General features: G+C 38.6%; 1 protein-coding gene across 9 annotated transcripts in view; it reads right to left on the bottom strand.

The window, feature by feature from the left end:
- SNAP91 (synaptosome associated protein 91) overlaps positions 1-22,014 on the bottom strand; it is a 158,378-nt gene that overhangs the window by 14,056 nt on the left and 122,308 nt on the right. For 7 of the 9 annotated variants that reach the window (XM_067702663.1, XM_067702665.1, XM_067702662.1 and 4 more), the window contains 6 exons: positions 21,642-21,725; positions 20,286-20,369; positions 11,744-11,878; positions 10,042-10,191; positions 4,225-4,255; positions 3,004-3,115 (listed from right to left, as the gene is read on the bottom strand). In XM_067702663.1, the coding sequence (XP_067558764.1) occupies positions 3,004-3,115; positions 4,225-4,255; positions 10,042-10,191; positions 11,744-11,878; positions 20,286-20,369; positions 21,642-21,725 (596 nt within the window). The remainder of the gene's footprint in view (positions 1-3,003; positions 3,116-4,224; positions 4,256-10,041; positions 10,192-11,743; positions 11,879-20,285; positions 20,370-21,641; positions 21,726-22,014) is intronic. The other 2 variants (XM_067702669.1, XM_067702670.1) reach the window with 1 other exon arrangement.

Raw genomic sequence — 22,014 nt, 5'->3', positions numbered from 1 at the left:
TATTGTTCTAATTTCTCTTTCCACAGCTGCTTGTGGACACTTTATGCTAGAGCCTACTGTCTTTAACTTTCTGGAGTTTCACTATGAAAAACGTAAAGTTTTCTGCTTCATAAACAAAAATAAGGAGTTCTGGGGTTTAAAAATATAAGAGCATTAATCTCAGTCTCAGGGATGGTGCCTGACAATCAGATAACTGGCAGCCTCGTGGGCCTGAAGAAGCAAAAGAGTTGTTAATTAAGTACCTGATGAATTCTTAACCTTGTATGGTTAAAATCTTCATCTCAGGGGAGGTGATGGCCAAGGAAGATCTCCAATTCAATACCGTTTTTAAAGGACTTCTCCTTTGTTCCCCTTCTGGGGTAATGGCCTCATTACTTAGCAAACTGCCCCACATACAAACCTGGGCAACCAGTGTCTTGGTATGTTTGTTCACAATTACCCCCAGTTGTGTGGAATCTACCTGAGACTTTTCTTTCTTGTCTTACTTTCCATCCTCACCTCTGGCTCCAACCTTTTTTAAATTTTTAAACCTACAGCTGATCTGCCAGATGCCAGTATTCTCATCGCCCTTCCCTCCATGACTGTTTTGAAACTAACCTGTTAAAAAAACATTAAACGGCTTTATCCTGCTGATAAGGGCAACACTACTAAGTATAAACTTCTTAGGACTGCAGATAAGGTCTCTTTAATTTTGCATAGAGCAGAATAGAAAAATTAGTTCTTTTAATTTGGTGATGATGATATAAATTGTGAGCTTTCATGTCAGTATTAACAGATTTATAAGATCCGTTCTAAAGAAGCTTTCTCTTTCTTTAGGGATGTTATTTACGTTTATTGAATCTCTCTCCCTCTACCCCCAGCAATGTTTTTGTATTTAAGAATAGAGTGCAGCCAAGGGATGGACTGGGAGTTTGGGGTTAGCAGGATCAAACTATTATATAGAGAATGGATAAACAACAAGGTCGTACTGTACAGCACAGGGAACTATATTCAATATCCCACAATAAACCATAATGGAAAAGAATATGAAAAAATATATATACACATATATGTGTATAACTGAATCACTTTGCTGTACAGCAGAAATTAACACAACAGTGTAAATCAACTTTATGTCAATTTAAAAAAAAAAAAAAAAAGAATGGAGTGCAGCTGCCTAGACCCAGAGTGCTACCTGCTTATGGTCTCATCATCTATGTGGGCCACCAGGTACCAGGCACATGCTTGGGGTCCCAGGATAATAATTATGCTCCCTTCCACCCTTAAAGAGCCCTAGTTTGGGGAATAAATTATATGGTTATCCTGGGCATAGCTCAGTTTAAGAGACTGGTAGCTTTCTACTAAGTATCCTTTATAAAAATTAAAATGGAACTCTATTTATAGCTAAATACAAAAATGGCCCTCTTAAGCACTGTTTTTAAATAATGAAAAGAAAGATCTGAAGAGGTAAATATCCATACATAATAGGCAATCTTCTCATTGTTATCTTTTAGAAGTCACTTCTTAAAATTAAGTTCTTTCAGACTTTGAACTCACCAAAGGCAGAGAATTATCAGTCCTTGAATTTCCTGCTCTCTTACAAGCACCAGGGGGTGGAGTGGGGAGACCAGAGGAAGTGGGTTTTGAGAACCAAGTCTGAGCACAGAATGTATTTTCCTATAGAAACTACGGTATAAACTGTAGTTCAATTAATACTATTAGTACTGTTTAGTGGTAAATTTTGATTCAAAAGTCCTTTTTCAGATTGATTTGAGCTTATTTTTATTTATAAACTCGCTATGAAACTATGTGTAAAAACATTACTATTTATAAAATTGTTTAAAAGAAAATGTGTTCTTGTACACACTACTATATTTAAAATAGATAACCAACAAGGACCTACTGTATAGCATAGGGAACTCTGCTCAATATTATGTAACAACTTAAACGAGAAAAGAATTTGAAAAAGAATAGATGCATGTATATGTATAACTGAATCACTTTGCTGTACACCTGAAATTAACACAACACTGTTAATCAACTGTACTCCAATATAAAATAAAAAGTTAAAAAAAAAAAAGAAAATGTGTTCTAAATTCAAAAAACTCAGATATTTAAATAGATTTCTGGAACACATCATTTTTAATGGAGTCTATCTAAAATATATTCTAATTTATATTAATTCACCTCCATGCATGCTTGTTTGGCTGGGGTTGGCGGTTGATGGTTAGGAATTAATTCAGCAACAAGGAGAGGCTGGCATCAAGAAAACCTTAGAGATGGGTGAATTAGACAGGTGAAGGTGTAAGCAAAGGTGAAGAACTACGGGTGAGCTGGGGAAGCAGTAGCTAGCCTAGTTCTGCTAAATATGGGGCATATATAGAAAAATAGTAAATTTTGCTATCCTGGAAACGTACTTTTTGTGGTGGCAAATCGCACTAAGTAATAATTAAGTCTTTATTTCCAGTGATATGCTCTTTCACAGAGTGAATGGTGGCATTAATATACTGATAGAAATTTAATATAGAGAAACGAAACCTATTTAAATTTTATAGAAAAGATGGTAAAAGTCGTTTCAAGTTGAAAACATGGTGAGAAGAATCCACAGGGTTCTAAAATGAAAGCTCACTTACACGATAGAAAACTGCCCAATCTTTCCGGTAAGAAAAAAAGTTTTCATTACTTCTTATGGCCATCAGGAAATTTAGGCAAGAAATGTGGTAAAAACACAGATAACGATCAATGATATTACATGTTTTGAAGAATCATTTCCATAATTGTACAAATAAAGGACTAATATCTGAAGAAGCATAAATACTATTTTGAAATCATTAAAATAAAAAGATAGGTCATAATCTTTATTAAAGTCAATGAAATTTGCATTTCAGTAAATATGGCATCTTGTTCCTAATGTGGGTGAAAAAGTACAATGTCAGTAGCAAAATTCAGCAACATGGACCCTGTTCTATACACTTGGAAACTGGCAAAGTGCCCGCACTGCCCTGGCCCCTGGGGACTACATACCAAGGGTGCACTGGGTGGGACACCTGCTGACCAAGTGGCAGGGGCTACTTTTGGCTGCCAGTTGGCTCCCCCAGTCAACTTCTTCTCTCCAGCATTCCACTGAAGATCTCCCCTAAAATCAAGCACGCAAAACAAAGAGACAAACACACAATCAGAAAAGAATGGTGTGTGGCTCCCTAAATACTTTTATCTGGGGTCAGAAGCAGTCTGTTTGGGTCAAGCGGTAATAAAGAGAACAGGTTAAAACAGATAGAGGAGTCTTACCATATCTTATCTAAGAGACCTTAAGAGCATTTGACAAAAAAATCAGTTAGAGGTTAGACCTCAGGGATAACAAGAATTTCTTGTCACTTCTAATGGAAAAATGTGACACAAAATTCAACTGAATTCATCACTGGTTATAAAAAATTCCAAATAAGTATATCATAAATATTGTATATCCTTTGTTGAACTGAAGATGAATCCATAATGGCACTTTCTGGATCTTACAGGGTTCAAAAGAAGGTTTCACATAACTATGTCATGACTACAACCTGCCTTCAAGTGATTGTAAGATTACAGCTACTGTTAAATGCATCCCGATTTCAGAGACGTTGAAATATGCATCTAAAAAAAAAGTGTACACTGGGGCTTCCCTGGTGGCGCAGTGGTTGAGAGTCCGCCTGCCAATGCAGGGGACACGGGTTCGTGCCCCGATCCGGGAAGATCCCACATGCCGCGGAGTGGCTAGGCCCGTGAGCCATGGCCGCAGAGCCTGCGTGTCCGGAGCCTGTGCTCCGCAGCGGGAGAGGCCACAACAGTGAGAGGCCCGTGTACCGCAAAAAAAAAAAAAGTGTACATTGTTTGTCATTTTTACTACTCTTCCTTAAAACTGACCCCCATGAGACTTTTTTAAAAATCAATGTTAGCTAGTAATATTATAATGAATCTACAATTTAAAGCTACTGAAGTATTCAAACCACAATTCCCAAATATTTCTAGATATACTTTGTGACAATATGGAGGCTGAAATAGATTATTCCTTCTCACTGCAGAGCCAGTAGTTTGGAGGTTCCAATAGAATAACAACAAAAACAAAAACTGGGAATGAAATAAAAACCAATTTTGCAGTTACCTAGCCTGGGAATGAGTAATTACTCCAATGAGTGCAATGTTTGATAGTCTCAAATAAGTACAGATACACTTTTCATAAGAAAACCAGACAATTTCAAAAATACTTACTTTTTGGACGTGGGACCAGAAATTCCAAGATCTATAAATGGATAGAAGAAAAAAGAATTTAAACCTCTATACTCAGCTTAAATGATATGACATTTAAAAGATCAAAGAATCAGAGGTCTAGCAAAAGTCCATATTTTGCCTACAAATGACTACATTTAGTTTTACAAAGGAGAAACCACGTTAGGAAACATATTCTCAAGTCTAACATTTTCTTTCACTTCACGTTATTCTTAAGGATCATATTTTAATGTCAACTGGTGTCCAGAAAAGAGTGAACATAGCAGGCTTGAGACTGCTGTCTTAGGACAGCCCGTGTGGCTGGGGACCTGGCTAATATCAATTGTTCTCTATACTGAGATAAAAGTTTTCCTAATGATAAGCGTGGATCACTGTATCTAAACTGTACAAACAAGGTGTATGCTGAAAATCTGCTTTCCTTACATGAGACTGATATTTTGGTACATGCTAGGCAGAGTGCCTACAGGACCAGCATCCAATAAAAACCCTGGATGCTGAGTCTCTAAAGGGCTTTCCTGGGCAGGAACATCCTATGGGTTGCTGCATTTTTGTGTGTTCTTCCCCTCAAGGGGAAGAGAGAGCGTAAGGAAGTCCATGTGTGGATTCTTCTGGATGCTGCCTGTGTCTCTGCCCCTGATGATCCAGCTGGGTATCCTTACTGTGCTGCTGTAATAAACCTTAGCTGTGAGTACAAGTACGCGCTGACTCCCTTGAGTCCTTCTAGTGGATCTATAAACGTGTGGGTGGTCTTGGGGACTCCTGACCCAACGGACTTAGTCATTCTGCTCTAATCTCAATTCATTTATTATTTCAGCAAATATTTATTGAACCCTACATATGCTAGGCACTGCTCTAAGCAGTTGGGATAGGTTAGTTACAAAAACAAAGAGCCCAACCCCAGAGGAATTTGCATTCTGATGGGGTGAGATGGACGATAAAACAATAAAATAATAAAAGAGTATACAGGCTGCTAGAAGGTGATACGGCAAGCCTATGGAAAATGGAAAGCAGCAAGGTAAGGGGGAACTGGTGGGGTAGGCTGAGGGTGAGGGGCAGGCAGGATTAAATAGGGTGTCCAAGGAAGGCCTCATAGGGGTGAAGCTTACGCAAAGCTGAGCAGAGATCTGGGGAAGAGCTTTCTAGGCACCTCTGCCTAATGGTAACTCTATGTTTAACATTTCCAGAAACTGCCAAACTGCTTCCCATAGCAGCTGCGCAATGTTACATTCTCACCAGCAATGTTAGAGGGTTTTAATTTCTCCACAACCTTATCAAGACTGGTTATGATCTGCCTTTTTTATTATAGCCATCCTAATGGGTGTGAAGGGATATTTCACTGTGGTTTTGATATGCATTTCACAGATGACTGATGTTGAGCCTCTTTTCATGTGTATATTGGCCACATGTATATATTCTTTGGAGAAATGTCTTTTTTAAATCATTTGACCATTTAAAAATTGGGTTGTCTTTTCATTATTGAGTTATAAGAGTTCTTTACTTATTCCGGATATTTCACTGTCTTGATGGTCTCCTGGGTGGCACAAAAGTTTTTAATTCTGATGCAGTCCTACTTATCTTTTATTTTCTACTGTTGCTTGTGCTTTTGCTGTCACATCTAGGAACATTATCTAATCCAAGGTCATCAATATTTACTCATAAATTTTCTGCTAAAAGTTTCATCATTTTGACTCCTACACTTAGTTCTAGATTCATTTGGAATTAATTACTTTGGGGTAAATAAAAAGTCTAACTTCATCCTTTTACATGTGGATATCCACTTGCCCTAGCACTGTTTGTTGAAAAGGTGATTCTTTTCAACAAATTCTGTTCAACAAATTCTTTTCAACAAATCAAAAAGGTGAACTGTCCTGGCACCTTTGTTGAAAGTCAACTGACCACAGATGTGTAAGCTTATTTGTAGCCTGTCATCCTATTCCACTGATGTATATGCCTATTCCTATGCAGTACCACTCGTCTTAATTACTGTAGCTTTGTAGTTGAGTTTTGAAATCATGAAGTGTGAGTCTTTCAAAATGATTCTTCTTTATTCAAAATGTTTGGGCTTATTCTGGCTTCCTTACATTTCCATATAAATCTTAGGTTCAGCTTGTCCATTTCTGTAAAAAAAAAAGCAAAGCTGCAATATTGATAAGGAGTATGAAGATAAAATTTTTTTCAGTTTTGGAATATGTTTTCATTAATAAAGTATTTACTTACAGTGAAATTCAGTGGGACTCTTTTGCGGGGTGTTGTACATTTCTATAAATTTTGACAAATACATGGGTTCACATAATCATCACTACAATCAGGATTCACAGCAATTTAATCACTCAAAAATATTCTCTCTTTGCAACCCAAACTTCCCCTTACTCCTAACCCTGGCAATCACTGATATATTCCCTATAGTTCTGCCTTAACAAAAGTAAACTGTATATGTTGTATGTGTTTTTGTTTTTTTGTTTTTTTGCTGTACGTGGGCCTCTCACTGTTGTGGTCTCTCCTGCTGCGGAGCACAGGCTCCGGACGCGCAGGCTCAGCGGCCATGGCTCATGGGCCCAGCCGTTCCGCGGCATGTGGGATCTTCCCAGACCGGGGCACAAACCCGTGTCCCCTGTATCCGCAGGTGGACTCTCAACCACTGCGCCACCAGGGAAGCCCAAAAGTAAACTGTATAAGTGGAATTACCAGTATATAATTTTTTTGTGTCTGGCTTCTTTCACTTAGCATAATGTATTTGAGATTCATCTGTGCTCTTGTGTACATCAATAGTTCATTCCTTTTCATTTCTAAGTAGTATTCTAATGAAGAGGTTTACCACAGTTTGCTTATACATTTACCCAGTGAAAGACATTTCGGTTGTTTCTGGCATTTTAAAATAATACTCCTATAAAGATACATGGACAAGTTTTTGTGAGAACATATGTTTTCATTTCTCTAGGACAAGTACCTAGACATGTATTTACTGAGTCATATTAAGTATAGGTTTAACTATAAGAAACTGCTAAACTGATTTCCATGGCAACACTATGTTGTATTCCCACCAGCAAAGTGTGAGAATTCCAGAGGCTCCACACCCTTGGTAAGTACAAAGTACTGTCAGCTCTTCTCTTCTTTTAAAAATTTTAGTCATTCTAATGGGTGTATAGTAAGATGAGACTTCTAAAAAGACTGATACAATTCACATATCATAAAATTCATACTGTTAAAGAGTAAAATTCAGTGCAAAAAGTATGTTCACAAGGTGGTGAAATCATTAACACACTCTAATTTCAAAACATTTTCATCACCCCAAAGGAATCCCCATCCCCATTAGCAGTCACTCTGACCACTACTAATGTACATTCTGCTTCTAAAGATTCCCCTGCTTTGGACATTTCATATAAATGTAATCATATAATATGTGGCTTTTTGTATTTGGCTTCTTTCACCTAGCAAAATATTTTCAAGGTTCATCTTCTTTTTATGGCTGATTATTTTATGAGTGTACCACATTTTGTTTATCTGTTCAACAGCTGATGGACTTTTGGGTTGTTCCCACTTGTTGGCTGTTATAAAAATTGCTTCTGTGAATATCTGTGTACAAGTCATGTGGACATACGTTTTCAATTCTCCTGGATGTATAGCTAGGAGTGAAACTGCTGTGCCACAAGGAAACTATGTTTAACTTTTGGAGAACTGTAAACCTGTTTTCCAAAGAGGCTGCATCGTTTTACATCCCTACCAGCACTGTGTGAATTCTAATTTCTCTACATCCTAGCCAATATTTGTTATTATCTTTTTGATGATAGCCTTCCTAGTGAGTGTGAAGTGGCCTGTCATTGTGGTTTTGATTTGCATTTCTCTGATGGCTAATGACATTCAACATCTTTTCACATACTTATTGGCCACCTGTGCTTTTTTTTTGGAGAAATATCTATTCAAATCCTTTTCCAATTTTTAAATTAAGTTGTTTTACTTTTTATTATTGAATTGTAAGAGTTCTTTATATATTATGGATGCAAGTCCCTTATGAGATATATGGGAATATTTTCTCCCATTCTGTGGGTTGTTTTTCCACTTTCTGGATGGCATCAATTTGTAACACAAAAGTTTTTAATTTTGACGCATTTTTATTAATTTATTTTTTCTTTGATTGCTTGTATTTTCAGTATTATATCTAAGAAGCCACTGTCTCATTTAAGGTCATAAAGACTTGTACTTAGTTTTTTTCCTAGGAGTTTTACAGATTTAGATTTACATTTAGATTTTTGATTCATTTTGAATTGATTTTTGTGGATGGTATAAGGAAGAGGCCTAACCTCATTCGTTTGCATGTGGCTATCCAGTTATCCAAGCATATTTTTTGAAAAGGTTGTCCTTTCCTACTTTGAATGGTCCTGGAATCCTTGAAAACATTGTCTGACAATGTATGTGAGGTTTATTTCTGAGATCTTTATTCACTCTATTGGTCTATCTTTCTATCCTTAAGCCAATACCATTTGTCCTGATGACTGTAGCTTTGCAGAAGTTTTGATATTGCAAAATGTGACTACTTCGAACTTGTGCTTCTTTATCCACATTGTCTGGCTATTTCTCAATTGGGTGTGCTTGCTTCAGCTGAGATCATTTTAAAGGTGGCTGCCACCTGAGGGATGTGTGCTAGTGGCACTTTCAGCCCTGGAGGTATGAAGTCTTTATTTCTGAAGGAAGATCTAGACAGTACATTATAATATTCAGTAAAAGCAGTTACTACTGCAGACTATCCATCAGTAAGATAAAATTTTAAAGTAGGAAGAAATATTCAAATAACCTCTCTGTGGTTGTCATCAAAGCATTTTCATGAATGTCCAGACCAAGGACGATGAATGGGAAAAAAAGTATGTCCACAGGATAATTCATAGGAAAAAAGGTCTCAGAGATTTGCTAAATTTTTGATATAGCTTTGGGTAAAATGAAAGGTATCTGCGATGGTAAACCCATTCACCTTAATAGAAAAATTCAGAGTTTTTTTAAAAAAGGCAATCTTTATAATAGCTGCCCTCATCTCCTAGGACCCTCTCCTTCACTTACCCAGCTCTAGCCACTCGCCTCATTGGTACTCCTTGAATATGCCAGGCAGTCTTCTGCCCCAGTGCTTTTGCACCGGCTCTCTCTTTTGCCTGCAAATAATCTCCTTCAGATATCCATACGGTTCATTCCTTTACCTTCAAATCTTTGCTCAAATTTTACCTTCTCAGCGAGGCCTACTCTACCTCCCACTCTGTAGGACTCACAATCCCTCTTAGCGTGTTCTGTTTTTGTCCTCCATGGCCCTAGAAAATTTATTTATTTGAAAATACGTAATGTTTGTCTCTGCCCTTCTAAGCACCTTACGAATAGACATTTATACCTGTTTTGTTCATGATTTATCTCTAGAGCCTAGAAGACTGCCTGGTGCTCAATAAGTATTTGTTCAATGAGTAACTGAAATGAACTTGGATACTCAATTGGTAAATATGCTGCATTTAAGCTACTCTATGTTATTTCCAAGAGAAATAAAAAAATTAAGTACTTCTTAAACATAATACACTTGGTTTCATACTTGTACATGCTCTCGAACTACACCTTCTGTAATTTAGATTAAAAGTGTCCTGGGTATTGCTTGGGAGACAACGGCATAGTGACTGTGTATCTTCCAAGGAACTGTACTGGGTAAAGCACTAAGAATTTCTGTCCGCTCCTTGGCACACTCGCCAGAAAGTGAATCCAGAAACAATACATACGAACAGATAGAGAAAAAAATTCACATACGATTCTGTTAAAGAAAACTATATTACTCACTGCCTACTAAGCTGGCAAGAGATGAGTCAAGATCACTCCCAAGAGCTTTGCTTGCTGCCACTGCAGAACTGGGAGGTACCACTGAGATGGGCGCAGGCTGCCCGGCTGGTGCCATGGTTGGCATCAGAAGATCACCTAGACCATCAAACACTGGAAATCAAATAGACCGGGTTCAGAATAACTGCAAAAAAAACCCATATGCAAAATTAAAGGGACACTGCCTTTTGAAAAACTATGGAAACAAGTGAATGTATTTACAATCTTATAAAAGAAGGCATTTCATTCACACTTTTAACGACTATAACACCAAAAAAGAACATCTCTGCATATGTCTACTCATAAAGTATGGGAATACTAATGAACGTGAAGATGGAAAAGAAAATCTGTATAATGTACAGGAAAGAGCATAGACTTTGGAATCAGAATTGGGCTCAAATTCAGCTGCATGCCTCACTAACGTGTTACTCTGAGAAAGTGACTGAGCTTTAGTTTTCTCATTTGAAAGTGGGGAGAGTACCACTACTCCATGGATTTGTTGTGAAAACTAAAATAGATAATATAGGTCACGCCTTTATTATAATGCTTGCTTTATATAGGCACTCAGTGTGTAGTATTTACAATGCTTACTTTTATAACAATTCTTAAACGAGAAAGGAAGGCCGAATCTCCTAGTTTCTATGAAATCAGTGCTGGAATAAACCCTGATCTAATGGTCAGTACCTAGTAATAAGTATCTGAAAAACAGTTGACCATATTGTAGAAGTAAGAATTTTGATTTTCTTCTCTCATTACAGTTTTCACTTTTGGTTCTAACTTTAAGGGCACAGCTACAGTAAACACTATTTTAAACATCAGGAATCATGCCATTATGGATGGTTCCTGATCAGCATATAACAAATGATCACTTGTTTAGTTCCTGGAATACAGAAAGACCATTCAAAATGAAGGCTCATAGGATGTGCACAAACGTTATTGCTGATAACTATGTCAAAAGTTTTATGCTTGTTAATTTTTTATCAAAAAACTATGCATATTTACCATACACTCCACTCTACAATAATTCTAAGTTGAAAAAACGATAGCATTCAACTAGGCACTGGCAAAGGAAGCAACCAAATTGTCAAGCAGGGGATATATTTAGGGTCTTTCTGAAACACATTTGATTGCCAAAAACTCACCAATTGAAAATTTGTAGTAAGGACCCAGCATGGGAAGAGTAGAATGGAAGAGAATACAAACAAAATGACAGCAGGATGAAAGGTTAAAGGCAGGCAAAGAATACTATTTGTGTCAACTTCATAAAACCAAGGGCCAGGCAAGCTTCAGAGGGTGTAAGCAACAGCAGTGGGAGTGTCCACATGTTGAGATACCGCACAAAGATTTAGCACAAAATATTTGTTTTCCCTTAACCTTCTCCAAACCGTGTGCATGTAAGCTCATGCAAACAGATGGGTGTGCATGTTAAGTTAGATTTCTGCTAAAAGTTAAAAACACAGAAAGGGATTGCAGGTTACTCTTAAAGCTACCAAAATGTACAGAAAATATTTACTTTAAATTATAGAATGAGAGATTTATTGAAGAGTTTTAAAACAAGGTCATCACTCAATATTTGCTTATAAATTTCCTGATACCACGCTAACCTTAGGTGGTGTACTTTATAATCAGAACAAATAAAAAGCATGTTTGAAAATCACTGCCTCACCTGACGGATCAAAGGAGCTGCTGCTAGAAGTTGAAGGCGTGGTTCCAAAAGCTGCCTCAAAATTGGGCTGTAGCAGGTTATTCTGAGCAGGAGTCACTGGTGATGGAGAAGGGGCCATGAAAGAACCCCCAAATCCTGGGAAAAAAATAGTTCCAGAAAAATATAAGCAGAAACAACTAAAGACAAGTAAAGGCCATTAAAACAGAGTCAGAAAAAGTCACAGAAGACCAAAAAGGAATTGAATGTATATGGATGAGAAGGCACTGAAATCCAGGAAGTTAGTTTTTAAAAAGCTTTTCAAGTATTTTGAAATCTGCCATGTATTAATGAGAGATTTAATTTAACTGGAAATAAAAGAGCACACAAGACTGTATACCCTTGTTAAAAGAACCTGCAGCAATCTAATCTACTGTTATAATGGAGTACATAAAGCTAAGAAGGTCTCACTAGGGTTAAACTTCAGATAATTATTTTCATCGTATTTAAATTTTGTCTCTTCAAATCACAATACCAGGTAGCTAGAAAATGCTTAGTTGTACACACTGGCTCAGTATAATAATAAAAGGCAAATCAGAGAAGTATGCATGTACTCTGCCATCAAATCCTCCTTAATATATTTCGTGTATATTCCAGTCCCACTGCTGCTACCGACAAGTTTAGGCTCACCCAACACAACCCGAAGGGGTTTTCTGCTTCTAACCCGTACCTCCTCCAACATAGCCTCTACAGTGCAGCCAGAGTGATCTTTCTGAGTGGAAAACGTTGACAAAGTTACTTCTCTAAAATCCTTCACTGGCCCCGCTTAACTTTCAGATTCATAAAATGCAGGTTCCTCTGCATGGCAAACAAGCTCATCTGTCTCTGGGCCCTTCCTCATCCCTGCAAACTCAGTTGCAGCCACAATGCACCGTAGTGAGTCAAATGCCAACTCTGGGAGGGCTTCCTTACCGTATATTGCCTGCTGCTGCTACCAGCCACAACGCGCCCTGCCCCTCCCACCGCCGGTACACGTGGGTTATGTGCTCTGCCTCTGTGTCCTCAGCGCCTGGTACATCTCTCCACCCCAGTCTAGGAATGGCTTTTTGGTGTCAGGAACTGTTTCCTCTTGTTTTCACCTTTTCCACTAATATTCAACAAAATGCCTAAAACACTGAATTACACTTATTGAATGAAGGGCAACTTTTGAATTTAAAAGGTGAGGAAAAATCAAAGCCTACTGTAAAGTAACCAAACCTCAAATTAAATATTTCTCTTTTGAAGTCTGGAAGTAAATTACTGCTCTCAATCAAGAGACAGAAGCAGAGCTCACTCTGTTTTGCTTCTGTACAAAATTATGCAGCCTGTGAAGAAAGTGATTTCTTAATAAGACATTAGATGATGTTCTATTATCAAAAATGTATTACTACCAGAAGTCTTTTTTACACTCAGTTTGGCTATATATATATATATATATACACACACACATATGTATATATGTATATATACACACACATATACTATATATGTATATATATACACACATATACATTCCTTTCTCATCTAGCTATATCTTTTCTTCACAAACTGCTTGCCAAAAAACATAAAGAATGCTTACCAAAATCCTTCCGCTTACAATTCATAATAATCAATTATAATTTTGAAAATGACTTCCATTGACATTCTCCAGTTACTATTTTCTAACCAGAAAGTCATGTTGTCCCTGGCAACTGACAGTGACATGGGTTTAGTCTTTCCATGCCTAAGTTTTTCATATGTTTATGAAAAACTGTGACTTGGAAAACTGTTACCTATTAGAAGTTGGTCTTTTAAAATCCATGGGGACTACTTTAAGTGGTTTTAGTGCTGTTTGAGTGACTTAGGGATCATGTAACCTTCCTAAATGAAGATAAGACATTCCCCAGATCTTTGAGAACTAATATCATTATGAAGCAAAGATGGGTTAGATGTAATTATTTTTGAAGATATGACTGTTTCGGTTTTAGGGAAACTGGTGGCTGTGTTAATGCTGACTTTTTGGAGACATCCCACACAATCTGGAATACGGCTGCAGGAAATCTAGGCAATTGTTCTAGGGTGTGGTTCTCTCTGTTACAGGTGAACGTGGAAACAACTGTACTTGACTTTCCATTTCTTAAAACTTGTTCAAGAAGAGACAATTTATTCTAGAATCACAGCACGTTAGTGTTGGAAAGGGCCTTAGGATCATCTGATTCAATCTTATTTTTCCACAGTTAGAAAAGATGCAAAGAGACGTGAACACACCTACCCACAATTCAGAAATAGAAAAATACGTGCATTTACCCAGGGCTCATCTGCTTAGGGCTGTTCAGTTTCATAAGGTAAGCAGATCATTCCCACAGGTGAATAAATAACACTACTCAATGGAAAAAAATTATTGCTTTCTCTAAGAAAGTGATAGTAAAGCCAAAACTGGCACGAGGCTCACCAAGTGCCAGGCACCGTTCTGAGCATTTTTTTTTAGGGTGAACCATCTGAATCACATAAACTGCCAGTATTTGACCTTTTTGATCCTACAAAACAGCAATTTTATATTGTTCAACCTAAAACATATATTAGCTCATTTAAGCCTCACAACAACCCTAGGAAGTTTCACAGATGAGGAAACTGAGGCCAGAGAGGATAAATAATTTGCCCAAGGTCACAGGATGGCAAATGCAGAGCCAGGATTCCACAAAGGAATCTTCCAGAGCCTTGGTTCTTCACCACAATACTACTTGGCGTCTTTCCGACAGCCAGGAGTAACTCCAGAGTTGTCCCCTTCTGACACATTTATGAACTTGACAGAGATCTAGAAAGATGACTTTCTCCCATTATACTCAGTTCTTATGAAGCAGGGGCCCTTACAAACCTAGACTAATTAAAAAGCTAAGTGATATAGAATAACCAACTGATTATGTTGAAGAAGAAAAATCTGTTGCTATACTCTTAATGAAGAGCTAAGCAGGAAAATTATAGACATTAATTAAGGAGTTTGGGGAACTCCTCCTGTTAGTGAAGAGTGTCAGAGCCCTGGAATAGAGGTAAGTAATAAGAGAATCCTAACCACGACTCTTTCTTTCTCTATGGTTCTGAATTATATTAAGAAAGGTGCTTTGTGGAATTGAAGATAAAGTAATAATCACTAGGCTTCCGGATGTCCTGCAGACATGTTTGAACTGTTCTACAACTGAATCACCAGCTACAGACACACTGCCTTTTATCACAGATGATTAGTCTTATGAATGTATCTTTCCACAGGGGAACGGCCTACACACTTAATGAAGTTCTATTAATGCAGACATATCAAAACTGACAGTCACTGTCTACATATCACTTGGGCTGAAGGAGTGCAATGTTAAAACCATCGGGTAGGTAACCACACTCCCACACATACTCCCCCACACTCACACATGCTCTATTATGTTAAAGACACTGTCATTTCCATTATTCTCAGTGGTAAAGTCAGTTATTAAATTCCATTTACTAAGATCAATCTGAGATAGTCAATATTTCTAGGAATAATACCCTGAGAACCTTTTGTCTGACAATTTTCTGTTTTTGAACCCCAGAGAGGATGAAAGAATTAGTCCTCTATAGACCTTCCCATTTAGTGGAAATGGTTAGTTATTATTTCCACATGGCTATATTTTAAATCAGTTCAAGGACTTCTGTGGCTCTGCTAAAAAAAAAGCCAGCTGTGTCACGTGGTTAACAGAGAATGCAAAACTATGAAGGACCTGCAGGGCAGGCCCCTGTTCTTCCCTACCTTTGGAATCAAAGATAGGAAGAGGCACAGTTGCCCCAGAATGGTCTATTATGGAAGAACATGGTTTTCCTGTTTAATGTCAACCTCAGAAGTCAACCTCATATCCTTCAACATACCTAACCTCCCTTAATAATCCATTTCCCACTGTCATCCAGGAATCTGTCTCTAGCTTTCAAACATCTGTATTTTCAGCTGGTACATCATGAGAGGAATTTGACAGCTTTACTCCTCACTGTGTGAAATAATATTTCCTTCTATTTGTTATAAACTTAACTCTCAAGGGTCCAGCCAGACTCCGTCTGAGATACGGGTAATATCTGCATCCCACCAGTAATCTCGATGACTTGGAGAGACTTATTCTGTTAGTCTGTTCTCCTTGGCCACAGCAGTTGCCTTTTCTAGAATTTTCTCCAGTGTCACCACACTGGGTGCACCAAACAGAACTCGAAATTTTTACTCAGGGAGTAGAAGGTGACTAAGATGATATTTTATCCATAGTTCAATTGTGGAATTGGTACTATTTGACAGTTCTAGAAGTAAATTAAATGAAGAAGAATAACAAGTTTTTCTGGGAGATAAACCCATTTTTAAGAGAGTATCCACTTAGCCTTTATTTTCTAGTTTTAAATTACAAACCAAGTTTTGATAAAGCTTTCTCCCCAATTTTGAGATGATTCTTAATTTTTGGTTTAAAATCTCTAAAAATCATTTTTAAAATTTACACTATATCTACATTACATCTTTATTGCATTTCCCCTGTTATTTACATGCATATTTATGCCCTCAAAAAAATCTAACCTCAGTCAAGCATAAGGTGAGACCTCCTCCCAGTCAAGCAACGGACATTACATTCTGGACAGTCTAACCCTCCCATTACTGTGTGTCTATTATTTTTCTTTTTTACTCTTCCACAATCGTCTTATTACTGAAAGCCAATAATACAAGATTCTAGAGACTCACATAATACAACCTTCTCTCTCTCTCTCTTTTTTTAATTCAAATTCCTACTTTGAACCTGATTGCAGTTGTGGACTTCTTTTTTTTTTTGGTACGCGGGCCTCTCACTGCTGTGGTCTCTCCCGTTACGGAGCACAGGCTCCGGCCGCGCAGGCTCAGCGGCCATGGCTCACGGGCCCAGCCGCTCCGCGGCATGTGGGATCTTCCCGGACCGGGGCATGAACCCGCGTCCCCTGCATCGCCAGGCGGACTCTCAACCACTGCGCCACCAGGGAAGCCCAGTTGTGGACTTCTTTGTTATCCATGATTAGGCTCATTTATCTTTTAAAATAATGTTCCTCTTTATTTCAATAGCCTGTGGACTTATCTGATCTGTCTCCACAGACACACACACAGGTATAACCCAAGTGCTAAGCTTCACTGCAAATTACTGTAATACAGGGCCCCGAATATTTGTCCTATCACTGATATTCATCAAATAAAGATGTCTAGGCAATATGAAAACTCAGAATAGCCACTGTCAGCTAGATTACCTATATAAATATGACTATGATTTTATATTGTATATATTTGCAGGGTTTGTGTTTATTCATTTTTTGGCTAGGCAAGTTGCTTCTGGTTCATAAGATAGAATTATATTAATGGTCCATGATATTCTTCACTGAAAACATGGCTTCTTGTTATTTTGTTACTTGAGCAAGCGTGAAAAATGTTTTTCTATAAGCAAAACAGAAGTATGAAAAACCAGCCCGAATAATTAAGACCTGGAGAAGTTAGAAGTAATTTAAAATTTCCTATGTCAGGATATTAGGTGAAAATTTCTTACATCAGGATATTCGCCCATGCCAAGTAAATCAGACACAGAAATGTACAAGCTCAATTTCAAGAAATATTTGGAAAGCAAACTAGACATTAAAACCCTTTTATACCTATTTATATTAAAAAGTTAATTAATTTAAATAGGAAAAAAAATAGAGGAAAACGTACACAAAAATACCTTTCCCATCACTGAAATAATCACAAGAAGATACGGTGGAAAAGGGGGGAAGGGCACAGTCAACAACACCTATGTAGGGCTTCCCTGGTGGTGCAGTGGTTGAGAATCCGCCTGCCAATGCAGGGGACACGGGTTAGATCCCTGGTCCGGGAGGATCCCATGTGCTGTGGAGCAGCTGGGCCCGTGCGCCACAACTGGTGAGCCTGTGTTCTGGAGCCCAGGAGCCACAACTGCTGAGCCTGCATGCTGCAACTGCTGAAGCCCGCGTGCCTGGAACCCGTGCTCCACAATGAGAGAGGCCACCACAATGAGAGGCCACTGCAATGAGAAGCCCGCACCCCGCAACGAAGAGTAGCCCCTGCTCCCCGCAAGTAGAGAAAGCCCGCGTGCAGCAACGAAGACCCAACACAGCCATAAATAAATAAAACAAATTAATTTAAAAACACCACCACCACCACCACCTATGTAAATGACACTGTCACTTTCAGCACTGATTTCTGCTCTTTTCTACCCCATTTTACTAAGATTTCTGGATGGACAACACAGTTGAGTAACCTAAGCTTGCTTCTAGTGAAGGGACCTGACTTGCATTTTCTGTGCACTTCCCCCGTGGGACCCATCCATGTACCAAGCTGAGCAGTGGAGGCTCAGCTGCCTGCTCTTAGACTCAGCAGTAGGTGACAGAACCCTTCCTGCTCGTTGCAGGTGTATTTGAGATCCATCTCATCTCCCAGGATCAAATCTCTCAGCTCTGTCACTGACATCTGACTTGGCACTGGAAGGGAACAGTGGCTTTCACCACTGGCCTCTCTGCTCCTGTTTCTAGTGTACCTGGCTCTTTTGGAAACACAGTATCTCAGGTTCTAGCCCTGGAAGCACAGAGAGCCCAAACAAACTGGGGACACTGGAGAAGACGACATGGCTTTGCAGTGCTGGATGTGGTCAGTGGTGGCTGACCACTCTGCCAGGCTTCTGTCTGGCAGGCTTCAAACCCCTTGCTGGGGTCTGTGGCAGGATGGCGGCTACCCAGAGAGAAAGAAAGACTTCTTAGAATTTTGCAAAAAGTCAGAACTTTTGATTTCATGTGCTACCTGAAGCTTAATTATAACTTCAGAGCAAAAGGTTTACAATTAGCAACCTCATGTAAAAATTAACAAGGTCATTTCCCCCAAATATGCTATTTCTGTGGCCTGTTAAAATCCTTTTGCTGAACCTTGAAAACATGGATTAAGTTTACTGGTTTAGTAAGAGCTTCAAAGTTACTGTGACCAATTTGAAGCTGTTATGAAGACTACCTAGGTCAGGAGAAAAGCCAGGCAAGGTAGTACTGTTTTCCCCAAGTAACCAGCTGTGGTCTGTGTTAAGTGCACTGCCTCTTATACTTGTAGCTTCCAAAGTCCACAGTGACATCACAGTGGAACCCTGGCTCTTCACCCTTCAGGAAAATATCGGTTGGCAGTTACTGGTTTGGAGTGGATTCAGAAAACAAGAGTGTCATGTTTAACCAGGGTAGTCTGGAGAGAATGGGAAAGATGCAAAAGAAATGCTATTGCCCCTGGGAAAGACTGTTAAACAAGCTGTCTGAATGACTGATAGAAGGAAAGGGTAACAGCTGGGCCGTGATGACACCTCCAGACTCTGGACCTTGTGTCAAACTTCCTACAACTTGGAAAGCTGATGAGGGTCCTTTAACGAGGTCACTAGTCATCACTAATCCAAGAAAGAATGTTCCTTAGCCTACTGTTCCTGGTGTCAGGATTGTTCATTACACTAAAAAAATGAGAACTAGTCTCTCACCCTATCAAGGGCTACCTGGGTAGCAGGGAATTGAAGCTGAGAGACTCCAGACATTGGTGACTTCCTTGTGCTGATGTGAGCCGCACTCTCATCAGCCCCTTGCCAGCCTCGTGACAAAATGCATCCCTTGTGATGACAGGGGAGGGACATCAAAGCTGCATCTGAGTGTCTGTGGCCTCGGCGATGCCACTGCCGTACCTCCTGTTATGTACCCTTCTAAGTCAAGTCAGAGCAAGGTAAACCAGCAGCGTCTGCTGAGACGCTGTTGACTGAGAACTTGAACCTGAAACTTACTACTGTGGTCTGACAACTGGCAAATGCTTTGCTTGTAACAATAATAATGTCTAGGTCTAGCTATCATTAAGCACACTTTGATTTGGTCCCAAGGAAAACTATTAGTTGGCTTTTACTATCTTTGAGTCGCTGAAATGTTTCCTGTTATTCTATCTATCCCATCCTGGCAATGAGCAATAATCCTAGGCACCTTGTGCCAATCTACTTCACACTATGGCCCTGTTGAACTGGGATCACTCCAGGGGTTTTCAGATAGGAGAATGATCAGTTATTTTACAGTAACATATAGGTAGCAGCGGCTTCAACCCAAGGGTGGAACTCTGTAACAGTTTCTCATGTTACAGAACCAACTGTCAAATATCACGGTACTTTTCCCCACAAATTCCTTAAAAAAAAAGGTGGGCATGGGCAATACAAGATAAAAATTGCTACATAAGCACATTACCTCCTTAATAAACGAAAACAGAATGTGCTAACTGAAAGTAACGCATACTAAGAGCACCCAAGGAGCCACAGGGGTGGCTTGTGTACAGCTGTGATTTTAAGACCAATTTCATCAAATCCTGGGAAATAATCAACCTTCTGTTACACAGTGTCTTGCTTTTCAATTTCATGTCTCAAAAGGGAAAGAAAACATGCACCTTGAAATTTATATAATATCTGTTACTTATAAAAATACACCCAAACTTAACTTTAACAAAACACCATTTTATGTAAATGTAATTAATTACCAGCTAGTAGGTCTGCCGATGCTGACGAGCTAGAAGCAGCCTGAGATGCAGGTTGGGGTTCAGAAGCACTACTTCCAAATGCATCTACCCATTATCCATTATGCAGCAAAAAAGTAAAAGAGTGTAAACAGTAAGTACAGCAAGTAAGGGAAGTGATTGCCCGAGAAATGCACAGACATGACACTCTGTGAGTTAAGCTTGTCTCCTGCGGATGTGTTAAATCACTTAGTGGACGGAATTATGCTCTGACCAGTTTATTCTCTCAAAAGATGAGTTCTAAGCTATTTAAGAATTAACATCTCTGTAAGAGTAGGAGAATTCTTTTTCTTTTTTTTAAAGAATAAAACTTTGGGACTAAATTCTGTAAATTCTAATTCCTATCCAAACAGGATCAAAGTTTTTAAAATTTTTGCCCAAAGGTAAAATGAAAGAATCTTCCCACTTAGAACTCTATTAAATAAAATTTAACAAACTTAATTCAAACAGCAGCAGCCCTGCTTGTACCTATATATTAAATTTCAGGGTTTATTTGCACAAGTTTTGAGCCCCTGAATGTCACAGACTGTGACATCTTTGTATTCCATGATGTGTCAATGTACTATAGGTACTCAGTGTGGGTTTAATTTGCTAAGGATGGTATTTTACCCCATAGCATACACATTTATAGGCGTTCATGAAGAAATCACTTCAAACCTGGACTTTTCCCTATAAATTTACTGCTAATAGAAGACTTCGAATGTGTCATCCAAATGAGTAGTTCAAGAGTTAATTCAGTACATCTGCCTGTCTTCTGATAACACACAGGAAAAGGAAAATGCATTTAAATCAGTGAAACCTCTTCCAGTTCTCTGGGAGGATTTAGAAACATTAAACGCAACATAAATAAACCCTATAGAATAATGTATGACATCTAGAGCTTATGCTTTCAGTTCCGACTGGCTTATGTCTTTTATATTCTGAATTATCTATGTTTATACTGCTTTTAAGAGCTTAGAAATGTTGATTTAGCCAACAGATCAGGATCACTAAGGAAGAGCAGTAGAAGGAAACTCCAATCAGCTGATTCTACATTAGGACGAACAAAAAATTAAAAACACAAAGACTTCAAATGAAAAGACTTCAAATGAAAAATGATCTGGTTTTGTTAGGACATGCACTAAAAAATATGATGAACTGACGAGCATGTAGATGATGATGACAAATGGAAAAGATCTGAACGTAAGTTTACATTTAAAAGATGGAAATAGCTTCACATAGTCGAAAGAAAAAAGACCAAGTATCATGAAACAGAAGATCTAATAACTCTTCTGAGGGAAAAAAAGATTCTGTGAGTGTTGAAGGAGGAGAGATACGCACCCCCAAAAAGGTCTATCACACCTGAAGAATCCACCTTTGCTGGCGAGGCAGTGGTTGCAGGAGATGGTGCTACAAATGTATCCACTGTAGCAAAGCACAGAACAGGACAAAGTGCATGTCACCCAAAGGAAAATGAAATCATGAGACTCGGCAAACGGCTTCTTGAGATTTCATGTTGAATAGCCCGAAGACTGTAGACAATCTTAGCAGTTAAGGAAAAGCCAGCAGATTTAAAAATACATACTTTCCAGAAGAAAATAAAACTTTTGACTCCTGAGGTCAGAGGTTTTAGTGTGAAAAAGAGGTTTTCTCTTTTCAATCGGCAGTAGATTTGAAATATTTACCCTCATCAGTTGGGGATGGACACAAAATG

Source organism: Pseudorca crassidens, chromosome 13 (assembly GCF_039906515.1).
Source record: "Pseudorca crassidens isolate mPseCra1 chromosome 13, mPseCra1.hap1, whole genome shotgun sequence".
Classification (NCBI taxonomy): domain Eukaryota; kingdom Metazoa; phylum Chordata; class Mammalia; order Artiodactyla; family Delphinidae; genus Pseudorca; species Pseudorca crassidens.
This window is presented reverse-complemented; position numbering and strand designations above follow the sequence as displayed.